General features: G+C 42.7%; 1 protein-coding gene across 1 annotated transcript; it reads left to right on the forward strand.

Moving 5' to 3' along the window:
* Positions 1-1,063: 1,063 nt before the first annotated feature.
* On the forward strand, positions 1,064-12,059 carry RHO (rhodopsin). Its single transcript, XM_077334402.1, has 5 exons — positions 1,064-1,556; positions 4,712-4,880; positions 9,282-9,447; positions 10,805-11,044; positions 11,486-12,059. Exons 1-5 carry the CDS (start codon positions 1,196-1,198, stop codon positions 11,615-11,617), a joined length of 1,068 nt encoding a protein of 355 aa, XP_077190517.1. The 5' UTR covers positions 1,064-1,195; the 3' UTR covers positions 11,618-12,059.
* Positions 12,060-13,075: the final 1,016 nt, after the last annotated feature.

The raw sequence follows: 13,075 nt of genomic DNA on the forward strand, positions 1-13,075 counted from the left end.
CTATCCAAGAACAGACATAAAACCAATAGCTGACCACCGGATATAGTGAACCTCTGTCAGATGACATACCACTCAACTCCCTTAAATGGTATTCCATTTCTCTGAAATCTGTCTGAAAAGACTATGGGAGTACTAAGCATATTTACTTAGAAGTATGTATCACATTACTTAATAGTACTTACTCCCAGGCAATGTTTTTGGGATTGCAGCCAATGACATTAACACGAATCCCCGTGCTCCCCAGAACCCAGTTACACAGCCTTTGGGATACCACCCAGTTATACCACTAGTTATATGCTATTCCTATAGTCAAGCAAACAACAGCTGTTTTTAGTACTTCAGAGTGTTTGAAGTGCTTCATGTAATCTTAGTAATTTAAATATAGAATTATAGCTAAAATCATGACAGTATGTTGATTATTGTTATTCCCACATTAAGAAGGGGAGATATTGAGGTGAGGACTTCGTGACTGAGGAGAAATTCTCAGGTAATCACTCATAAGGCTTCACCTCTGCATTACATCAGCACTCTTTCCCCGATGCTGTTCATTGTTACAACCTCTACACCACAAGCACCCATCCACTTCTCGCAGTCTTTTCTTAGAGCTAGAGAATGAACTCAAACATTTATCCTGATGCAAGTGTGCCTGTGCAAACAAACAAACGTATAAATGTCATTAAATAAATCACCAGTGTGATGCCACCAAGGGAGCAATTGCATATTCTTTCATGTTGATCCCTCCCTCCTTTCCTTTCCCATATTTTTAAATGAACTTAATACTCCTCTATGTTGTTGCCTGCCTGCCTATCCTCCTTTCTTTCCAGATAAATGAAGACCCTTAAGTAATATTAAGAACTTAGTGGAAATTAATACGCATTAGGTCAGGTTTTGGGGACAACTAGCTGCTTAGAGAGTGCTTAAAGCATCAGCCCCTTTCAATCCCATTGCCCTTGTCATATAAAGTTAGCCTAGACCCTAATCCCTCCCTCCCTCCTTCCTTTCCTTTGACAGGACCCTATAAAATGCCCTTTGGATCCTGGCTCTGCCAGTCCCAGGACATAGATGAGGGCAGACATACCAGCTCTGTGTTCCCTTAGGGGATTTGTTCCTTTTATAATCAAATAATCAAATTTGGGTGGAAACCTCTCAATTCAATTGGCAGAAAAACAACAATTGAAACTCCTAAATAGCAATCATGAATGGAACAGAAGGTATCAATTTTTATGTGCCACTGTCCAATAAAACAGGGGTGGTTCGGAGCCCCTTTGAATATCCCCAGTATTACTTAGCTGAACCCTGGAAGTTCAAAGTTTTGTCCTTCTACATGTTCTTTCTCATCGCTGCTGGGATGCCTCTCAACGGCCTCACCCTGTTTGTGACCTTCCAGCATAAGAAGCTACGGCAGCCATTGAACTACATCTTGGTCAACCTGGCAGTAGCAAACCTCTTGATGGTCTGCTGTGGTTTCACTGTCACGTTCTATGCATCCTGGTATGCCTACTTTTTATTTGGTCCCATTGGCTGTGACCTTGAAGGCTTCTTTGCAACAGTTGGAGGTAAGTGACATGAAGGGGGATAGTGAACAGCATTGTAAGAAAGGACTGACATATATCTAGCCTGGAGGGAGGATGTGATGTGATTGGCTGATATTGTTCTGCTTATGCTGGATTCTGCTATGTATCATGCATAAGATCTAGCACAACTGGCAAAAGCTGATCCATACAGTAATTATCTGAACTGTTTCTGAATCTACTAGCTTTATATCATAAAGCTCATTAATGAAACTTAAGAAAGGAGACATGCTATTATAAAACACTTTCACGTGCTTTAAGTATTTATTCTGAATGAAAAGTTAACTGTGCCTGTTAATTTATTATTTTGCTTTGAAACAACTGTGCCACCACAATATGTTGCCCTTTTCCTTATCTCAGCTCAAATTATACCAAACATTAGGGACTGGATACAAAGAAACATGAGCAGAACTCTATTAGTAGAACAGATCTTTCCCATCTCCTCTGACCTACAGTTGCCAAAGCCACTCCCAAGGGATGAGGGTCCCATGAAAACCTTGTGGGTTACATCATGAGTGGTGGTGGGGGAAGGGCTGAAGGTCTTATGGGAAATCAGCATTCTTTTCTTTCACAGGCAGTTTCACAAGAACCTACTATGCAGGTTTAAGCACATAGAACTGCTTTAAATGTGACAAATTTTTTGCTTAGAAAGCAACATAGCAACACCATGTCTGTTTCTCTACAGATGGGATGCATGGCATTTCCTACAAAGAGATGTGGTCCATATAGACAGTCTCCCATCTCTGAAGTAGATTGTATTCTGAATCTAGGAAATCTGTGGGAGCTTTTTTTATTCATAGCTACCTCAGCAAATGCTTTGCTTCTCCCTTTCCAATAGTATGTTTGTATTTTGTTTCAAGAACAAAACAGATTCTGGTGGGGTACATAGAACTAAAGTCCACCCCTGACATTGCATCAGGCATAAACTTTGTCTTGGGTTTTAAGACTATTAGTAGCATTAAAGACTCAAGGATGGGAAAATCAGTGTGATCTCTGCCATATGAGTTGTGTGTGTGACTCACATCCATAAAATGAAAACTCTTCTACTCTTTATTTGTAAATCTTGAAATATATAGTGGGTTTTCTTTTAAACATTTGTGGCTACAGGTGTAAAATGAAAAGATGGTTCATTGGAAGGAAAATGTATTATTAATAAATTAAAATCCCACTCCTAATTAGATTACAAACCATGTCCATTTTGTTATTCTTTCTGCATGAGAAAAATCCCATGTATTGCAGACTGCAAATTTTGCTTGATACTCCAATAAATGAAAAATGTCACTTCTTATCCTGTTGGACATATTTCTAGCAGAGGCTGCAGGAGGACACAGCTGGCATGGTGTCCATATTGCAGAAGCAGTCAGAACACATCTGTGCAGTGCTTCACATGGCAACTGGAAATGTTCTTGCAGAACATAGCTCCTAAAATCAACAGAAGCTTCATATGGTGTGGATCTTCCTCCAGTTTTATATTACCAATAGGTGTAATTGCAGAATGGGCTGTGCTATGACCAAAAAGGGATGTTTTATGTGCATCATTTCCTACTGTAGTTCTGAGAGTGCTGCAGAAGAAAAAAAATATTTTTCCTTTCCAAGGAGGTTGCCAGTGTTTTTAATGGTATATTGATGCATTCAAGTTACTGCATGAAAAGCTGCTGTACAATGAGCTCTCCAATATGTCACACTTCAGAATGTTAAGGATTGTGCTTTTCCCCACAGCTTATGGCATGTAAAAAGGCTGCTGGAGGTTGTTTTGTACATAGCCACAGAGGTCCAACCAAAATGAGCCACTTTGAAAGTTTCCTTGATTTCAGTAGGAAGATGAACTTAAAGGTGGACATTCATTTTATGGTAGAGCAAGACAAAGTATTTCCAGATGATGAGGAATTTAGCAGAGGTCAGATTCAGTTCCAAAAAAGAAGAAAACATGGTCTAGATATGATGGAATGGAAAAAGAAACAGATTTCGATGTCCATCAACAGGGAGACGAAAACTGACTCAGAGATCTCATGGAAGATCTGAGAGGTGACCCAAAGATAGAAGTACAGTAAGAAGTACAAACTGTCCTTTATCCCTAGTTTGAGGAGGGTAAACACTGCATGAAGAATTCGCTTGAATCTTTAAAAAGCAATCTAAAAACTCCTTTTGGATATGACCACTATTTGCTTGCCTGGCAGATTTGATGCACTTATTTAGTTTCCAGGACTGTGCATGCGACCCCCCCCACACACACACACAACACAACAGTTAGTGGTATAGGTTATGCAGTGTACAGGAGTGGATTTTCCTTTCACCACTTGGGATGCTTTCTTGAGTGTGAACAGTGGTTATGGCAATTATACTTGTCTGCTGCAGTACCAGCTAAAGATCTGGAGCAACTGTTTTGAATCCATAGCTGAGGTCAAAGCAAACAACTTTTCCACAAAATATGATCAATGCCAATTGCCTTTGCTTGTTCCCTAAGCAACCCAAACCTACTGATGCAAAATCTAGCTGACTAATCCCCCTCCCCAAAGTTGAGCAGGACAAAAATGTTGACGATCATCTGAAATGGAAAAAAAGGCCTCAGAAGAAGGAAGAAATTAAAATGATCAGAATTTAAACAAAGGAATTCATAGCCTCAGTAGGACATGTCAGACAGAAAAAAACAAAAGGCAAGCTGCACTTGAAAGCAGCAACTGCCTTTCCAACACAAAACCCCTGTGATCTTATCACCAGATAATCACATGCTGGGGGCATTAGCGGGCTTATGGCACAGCCTTAACTCAGATAATCCCCTGAGTTTTGATTACTCTGATAAATAGATTAACAGACTCAGATGTTCATGTATACAGTCAAAGTCTGACAAAGCCTATGGCACTGTTGGCATTTTAGCCATGTAACAAATTGCTGTCAGTAGATTTTCCATGGCTGTATATAGTGCCACATTTGCATTTTGCGGTTTCTATGGCCTTACAGAACATCACCTTGTTGCACATGTATCCTGATGAACTCTTAGCAAAGGTGAACTGCGAGTCTCTTAACTCTCCTTCTGTGTAGGGAGACCTGCACACCCTACTTCTGTGTTCTCTTCAAAGATCTTTCACAGGTGATATTTTATTGCTCTGTATTTGCCTCAAACTCCCCATTACTACTTGCAGGTCAAGTTGCACTCTGGTCACTGGTGGTCCTGGCCATAGAGCGCTATATCGTGATATGCAAACCTATGGGCAACTTCCGCTTCTCTGCCACTCATGCCATCATGGGCATTGCTGTTACCTGGTTCATGGCCTTAGCCTGTGCAGGTCCACCTCTGGTTGGTTGGTCCAGGTAAGTGGAATTATCCTTCTCAAGCTATTGGGTAGCTTATTGTGCTGTCTAAATGCTCTGAAATCAGAGGCTCTAGGAATTCCTGAGTTATGCAGTAATTATGACAGTGGATCCTCATCTATTTTAAGTAGCATCAACTCTATTAATATTACATAGGCTGGCTCCTGATATAGGACAGCAAATACCAACATGGGAATTGAACTATCTCTTTGTAAAAAGTTCACTGGACTGCATAGCCATGGATCTTCACAAAGATGCTAATCACAAAGGCGAGGCCCCTAGGTTAATATGGGGACTTCTTGGTATGATTTCCCAGTCAATTGATCCTTCTAATATCCATGCCTCTTTGTTGTGTCAGAGGGCAATGGATTTCAATAGGAGGCATCCTTCTCAATGCAATTGTTTAGTCTCTTGTGTTTGTCCAATGTGCCAGTGCATTGAACTTGTGGGTTGAATGGTTTGGTGATTATATGAAGAAGAGCTGTTTTTTAATACCTTGCTTTCACTATCCAAAAAAGTCATAAAGTGGTTTACCTTTCCCTTCCTCACCCCACAACAGACACTCTATGGGATAGGTGGGGCTAAAAGATCTGTAAGAGAACTGCTCCGTTAGAACAGCTCTAAGAGAACTGTAACTGGCCTAGGGTCACCCAGCTGGCTGCATGTGGGGGAATAGGAAATAAAACCAGGTTCTCCAGATTACAGTCCACCACCCTTTAACCACTACACCACACTGAATCCCCATATGAGTACTTCACAACACAACCCAGATTTCCCCGTAATATTGCCAAAATGTTGGTTGGGCTGTGAACATGTGCCAATTACACAGTCAAACCTGCCCTGTGGAATGCAGAAGGCTCTCCCACTATTCACCTGGTGCCTTCCCATGTGGATCAGTTATAGTCTTCAGACCGTTTGCTTTCCGATCCCTCTTGGAAACGGAGCATCAGGTGGTTGGGCACTTCAAATATCCCCGACATGCTATTAGGGGTTTTTCAACCTTACACTTCATTTGCTGCTCTTTCTGGTTTGCGGGTGCATATCTTTTTGATTTTGTATACTGTGCCTTACTAGGGCTGTGCATTTAAAACGGGTGCCTCTAACTATCTTAATGACAATAGGACCTGGGAGCAATTGCCAAGCGGTGTCATTTAACTTCATGCAGTGAAAAGCTTCAACAGTCCATCCCCACTATTTAAACCTTAGGCTTGACTCTTCCTCTGACCAAAGTCTCCCATCCATGTTTTGAGGTTTATAAACATTTCGCCCTAGTCTTGCACCTATACATTAGAATCACATATATGGCCATTTCTAAGCAATATTTAATCGTAGTAAAATAAAAGCAGCCACTAACTGTGCCCTGGGGTTGTCTCGAACCTTCTGTTAATTGGTCCAACTCCCCCAAGTCATTAAGCAAAGAAAAATAATTAAAAAGAAAGGGAAAAAAGGAATAGATTCTCTGTGCTTAACGATGAGCTTAGTCTAAGTGCTGGCTGACTGTAAAGCAATTGTCTAAAGCCATGGGCCACCTGCTGTGCTCCACTTAACAGCTGCTTTTCCTCTGGAGAGCCCAAGGCATACTTGTGCGTGAATGGATGTACATGTGCGCAGAGCACAGAGCACAGACACACACACACAGCATGTATTTCTGCTCCAGCAGCTACTAGCTTCAGCAAAAGTGCAGGTCTCATTTTGTCAGCCTTTCATCACTTCATAATTCCTATGCATTTGAGTAATACTCAAAGCCTCTGGTGAACAGTGCAAGCCAAAATTTTTCCTGTGCAGCTGATTCCCATTTGCTGCTGATTAGCAATACTGGGAAGGAACTGGGTGATAATTTGAACTGGAGCACAGTGTTGGGAAGCTTGTATTCCCTCTGTTTTTGTTTACAGTTTAATAGACTAGGGAGTTCTCTGTCATGTCTATTCCGTGCAACCATTTTCAGCATTCCAACAGATAAATAGTCCCTACTGCATCTGTCTGAGCCAGCAAACAACACAGACATTACAAGGATAGGGTCAGATAGAGCTTTCTTTCTTCACACAATGACCTGAATCCAAAGAGCATATAAGAACCAACTCTTCTTCTTCTTCTATGTGTGATAAGTCTTTCCTAGTATTGACCAAACAATCAACTGTTATTCCAGAGTTATTATTTTGTTGAGATAAAGGTAAAGGTATCCCCTGTGCAAGCACCGAGTCATGTCTGACCCTTGGGGTGACGCCCTCTAGCGTTTTCATGGCAGACTCAATACGGGGTGGTTTGCCAGTGCCTTCCCCAGTCATGACCGTTTACCCCCCAGCAAGCAAGCTGGGTACTCATTTTACCGACCTCGGAAGGATGGAAGGCTGAGTCAACCTTGAGCCGGCTGCTGGGATTGAACTCCCAGCCTCATGGGCAAAGCTTTCAGACAGCTGCCTTACCACTCTGCGCCACAAGAGGCTCATGCTTTGTTGAGATAACAACCCCCTATTTTCAGCAAAGGGTATCACCAACATCCTATTTCTCTGCCCAACAGAGAGGGCCAGATTTCATTTCACACCTGTTGGATAATGCACTTTCCATGCATTTTAGAAATAGATTTCCCTATTTTGTACAGGAAAATCCAGCTGCAAAAAAGAGGAAGTGCATTATCCAACAGGTGTGGAATGTGCTTGCCTGAAGTTGCTAATGCTCTTATTTCTTTCAGATTCTGAGGCCTGAGATATGTGTTACTAGACTGCTGGTAACCTGTAACTCCTCCCTTGTCAAATAATGGAAATGAAAGAAGACACATGGCATGACGCCATAGGAGATCGTGTCCTCTCATTTCTGCTCAGCTTCATTGGCTGTTGCCTGAAGAAGTGGGCTGGGATGGAGTGAGGGGTGCAACAAAAACGAGAGGCTGGGCAAAGAAAACTTGGTTTGCTAGGCCTTATTTTTAGTAGAGGGCATACAACATAGATACAAGTTCCTGGGAAAAAGGCATTTGGGCTGAAGAATGCTACTCCTTTCTCTACTACTTCCAGCAAGAGCAAACATTTCTTAGTTCACAGTCACCCTGAGAGACCCCTTACCTCCCTCATCCTGCTTGCCAGAAAATCAGTAGGTGACTGACAACCACACACTTATCTGTGCAGAACTGAGAATATATTACTACTTCCCTGGGGAAGAGAGTGAGTGTAACAATACACTGAAGGTACATATCCAAACACAAATCAGCTGTGAGGAACATGCTCAGCTCATTTGCTGCATCTGCCCAAGTGAACTGACATGTTGGTGTGGTATTCTGCTGGCGTGATTGCCACCAGGATGCATCAGTTCTCCAGAGAATGAACTCCCATGGTTTCTAGACATAATATAATTGTCTGACTGTGACAGTGTTCACTAGAGATTAGTGGTTTCTTCAGTTTCCCCATGCTGTGGACACTGCATGTTGACCGATGACTTTAGAATGAGGAAGAAGTTGAGTTGCTTCCAATGAAGCATTTATTTTGTCAAAACCATCTTTCACGCATACAGAAAAAACCCAGCCATTTTAGGATGAAGACTCAAACTGAACGTTCTTTAAGAGTGTAAAGGGCTGTCAAGTTGCAGCCGACTTATGGCAACCCAGCGATGGGCTTCGATGGCAAGTGAGAAGCAGGGTTGGTTTTCCATTGCCTTCCTCTGCAGAGTTTTCCTTGGAGATCTCCCTTTCAAATACCAGCCCTGACAATCTGACAAGATTGGGCTAGACCACACTGCCTTCCTGCCCAAATGTTCTTTAGCAAAAGCCTATGGTCACTTAGTATAGCCCAGAATTACTCTAGGTTTGGATGGAGCTTTTGGCCAGTGTAGCAGGCTCAGGTTTCCATTAAAGGTTGAGAAAAGGGGAGGGATCATGGTGCCTGAAGCCAGGGATTCCAGCACATTAGGTGGCGGGATGGGAGGAATCTCCTGACACAAAGGCCCTTTGGGATGGTCATGACTTCAATTACCACTATCAGCTGGGGATGTGTGGGGACCTTCCTCTCACAATTTCCGAGAAATGTTGCCAGTCCTCAAGAAACCTTTCTGGTTTTCTCAAAACTTACGTTTTACCTAACGGTGAATTTCCAAATTCACTTTAAACTCTTGCTTTTGATAAAATGTGATGGCATGCTGAGGATGTGTGGATCCCCTGTGAGAAATTGTGCTTGTTTTATCCTCCCCCCCCCCATCTTCTTTGACATACCTTGGATCGCCCAAACAAACACATCCAACTTCAGCTCAAAATTTTTTCTCTGTGTAAAATGTGCTAGCAACTTTATTGCCAGTCATTAATTTTATCCCATGCTGGGCTCTGGTTTCGGAGTCAGTGACTCTTGTCTTTATCCAAAGGTTTTCATATAACATAAAAAATCCTAATTCTCTCCTTTTGCTTGCTCTCTTGGTTGGCAGATATATACCCGAGGGGATGCAGTGCTCCTGTGGTCCAGACTATTACACTCTCAATCCTGATTTCCACAATGAATCCTATGTCATCTATTTGTTTGTTGTCCACTTTACCATCCCCATGATAGTCATTTTCTTTTCCTATGGACGCCTTGTATGCAAAGTCAGAGAGGTAGCGTACCTTTCTTCATATTCCAGGGGTGGGAAGGACGAAGCTGGCAGCAGTATAAAGCTTGTTTTACAAATTTCTCTTGCATCATCAATATTGTTCAAATGTTGCTGCAAACGTATGTTGTTGATGACTTTAAGTGCTTTCTTTTTGTCTCCTAAATTTTCTTTTTTATACATGTTATCATTATAAAGGAATCAAAGAAGGAAGAGGGCAGGATAATAATTCAATTGCAGTATGTTTCTTTGGAAACTGTATACCAACAGGTGTCTCTGAAATAGGACCCACTGAGAACCTCAGTCTCTGTTTTTCAGCTTTTCCATCCCAAATGTTTAGGGTTGCCAATCCCCCTAGTGGGGCAGTGACCCCCTGTTTATTGTTTCCCCCCCCCCCCCAGTATTCAGGGATGTGGCAGAAGAAACATTTTAAAATTGAAGTTGAACTCATGGTATGACATCACTTCTGGAGAAAACCTGGAAGGGACAGAGTCTCTGGCAATTCCTAGAGAGGAGTTTTTTTCCTTCAAGTTTTTTTTCTTGGAAGTGACATCAAGTCACTGCTGATGGCTGCCCAAGTCTCCTACCGGTTCTAAACATCCTTGTCATGAGCTAGTGAATAAATGAAACCAATCCTTGCTATTTTCACCACTGGAATTTAATTGTAAACTCTGATGGTCAGGAAAGAAAAAGATTAGTCTCAAGTCATGCTTCCCCTGCAGGATACTGCAGAGGGGGACCAGGCATTCAGAATCCCCCAAATCTGGGTTGTTCAGTGGGGGGGGGGGGGTAAGAGGACCTGTGGATGATGCATCTGATCTCAGAATTTCAGAAACAACTAGAAGTAGCTCACTTAGGCCTTTGCTTGACTTGGAGCCAGCATGTACCGTGCTGCACCAAAGTGTCACTTGGTGTGTTTTCCAGCTAAGTGAAGGATTAGAGACAGATGGTAGAGAATTCCTAAGGAGGGTTTTGTCTTCTTCTCATGTGGGGAATTCCCGTGTGTGTGGAAGGGGGGTTCTGTATTTTAAATGTGCTAGGGGGCAGAGGGAATCTTATTCTGGAGATCTAGCCATCATGTCAACCTGCTTTTCAGGCGGCAAAACAGGGTCCATGCACCTCCTCAAGCTCTGAAAATGGCAACATTTTCTGGATTCAACTCCAGATGCTCCACCACTAAGCTATAGCAAGGGCTGTGAGGGACCCATTTTGTTGACTGCTGAAGGACTGCAATCATTTTTGAGTGGTCAAGTCAAGCAATGGTGGCAGCAGTGAGGACTGGTTCAGAGGGTGATATATAAGTCACCAAATTTACTTTGCATGAGAATGCTCCCTTGATTCATTTCCTTTTTCTGTGTTTCTAGGCAGCTGCTCAGCAACAGGAGTCAGCAACCACTCAGAAAGCAGAGAAGGAAGTGACCCGCATGGTGATCCTGATGGTGATGGGATTTCTGCTTGCTTGGACCCCTTATGCTTCTGTGGCAATTTGGATCTTCACCAACAAAGGAGCAGAATATACTGTTACATTCATGACAATACCTTCCTTCTTCTCTAAGAGTTCATGCATCTACAATCCTATCATTTATGTCCTCTTAAACAAACAGGTGAGATTACCCCAGGATCTGGCAAAGACTCCTCCACCCCCCCTCCCCGTGTCTGCTGGTATTCCCCATAGGCTCTATTGCAGATGTCTCTGGGTTTACCTTTTACATATTATTCATGGTATTTCCTTCTCTAATTATCAGGCTAACTATAATTATCAGCATCTCGCTTGTGCAGTTCTTTGTTACTGTAGTTTTGAATCTGGATATGGCTTCGCTGATAAAGTGAAGTCCAAGTGGATGGGAGAATCTTCCCTGATTAGGGCTACTTAGTAGCCCAGTGGTGGTAAAAGAGCTTCTCAGACATTGTAGCACCTTTTGGTAATGTTGATTAATACATCTGCTTTTATATCTCTGTGAGACATATCAAGATCTTTTGCCTTGTACCAGAGTAGAGTAGAGTTCAATGGAATAGTTCTAGGCATCTCTCTCTTTTCCCCCCAGTTCCGTAACTGCATGGTCACCACAATCTGCTGTGGCAAGAACCCCTTTGGTGATGAGGATGCTTCATCAACTGTATCAACGAGCAAGACTGAGGTATCTTCTGTCTCCTCCAGCCAGGTGGCACCTGCATAGGCTATGGACAGTTTGACCTTTGGGGACCTGTCACACTCTGGGACCAGGAAATAGAAATATGCTTACCCGCCTGACATCTGGTCCACAACCTCCTCTCATGCAATTGTTCCCTGATGCACAAATGTTGCATGCCACACACATAGAAGAGTGCACAGCATAGCATGACCCATTTACAGATATCTAGTTGTACAACACTATATCTAGTCTTCCTGTGCAATAGTCGTGTGTGTTCTCTAACCGTTTGTGCAAGCATTTCTTTGGGCAAATGCATCCCATGCATTTGTTGAAATGGACGTGATCCCTATCAAGCATATCTGAGATGTGTGTACATCAGTTACTTCAGCATTTGTACAAGGGCCCTGCCAACTCACATTCCCCCCTGGACACTTGAACAACCCCTCTTGTACTTACAAAGAAAAGGAAATAAAATGTTCACTAGGTTGCTGGATGGTGATAATTGTTGTTGGTGGTACAGAATGGCTTGTTAAGCTGAGGCTCACTGAGGTGAAACTCTATGAAACAATGAGGAAGGCAGAGTAGGAGGTGTCAATAGTGGTGATGCGTGGCCCAAACTCTGAAGCCTGGCTGAGCCCAAAGGACCCTTGCAGTTCTTTTAGTCTTTTCTGGGCCACTGTCTCTATTGGAAACAAAAGCAACACCAAAGTCGGAGATGTAGGTATAGGATTGATGACAGCCAAAGTCGGATGGATTCCATCTATTGGTAAATCATGGCATCTGTGTTGCGATAGTGCAAGGGTCCCATAGGTGCCATAGCACCCACCAATACCTTTCCAGATGCCCACCAAAGGTTTTTAGAAATTGATTTGGGCCAGGTGGGACTTATGTCCAAGAAGGTTTCTGATTGGTCATTGGAGATTTGATTGGCTCTGCAGATTCTTTAAAAATGTTGCTTTGGCAGCAGCAGCTGCCACAGCACAAGGATCTCCACTATGAGACTGAAGGTAAGCTGTGGCAGCCATTTTATGGCTTATTCTATCTCCTGCAGCTGACCACACTGTGTTAAAATCCCAAAGATAACTATAGGCTCAAAAGGCTGGGACCCCCTGCTCTACTATCTCTGCACACATTCTCACAGTCTGCATCCAAGTCCTCCCCCCAGCATCTCTCAGTAATGGTAGTGGTCAGTAGCCATGAGCATTGGCCCCTTCTCCTAAGTAATGACACACTATTTTTTTTTCGAGCCAAAATGCTGCAGAGAGCTTCCTGGTATACCAACCAATTTAAGCAGTCAACCTGCACCCATGGCCAGAGAGGATGTTACTGTTGAGGCTAGTATAAGAAACAAAAACTCCTGGCTGCCAGTTATTCAAGGGATCACAGGGGATCATTTCTAGGTCCTGTTTTTTTTAATGAACAAATTGCAGGTTTTGCTTAGTTGTTCTGCCTGGGAATGGAATTACAGTAGTTGCTACATACAATTAGCAGAAAAGCAAGAAA

The sequence above is a fragment of the Paroedura picta genome, chromosome 4 (genome assembly GCF_049243985.1).
Source record: "Paroedura picta isolate Pp20150507F chromosome 4, Ppicta_v3.0, whole genome shotgun sequence".
Taxonomy (NCBI): domain Eukaryota; kingdom Metazoa; phylum Chordata; class Lepidosauria; order Squamata; family Gekkonidae; genus Paroedura; species Paroedura picta.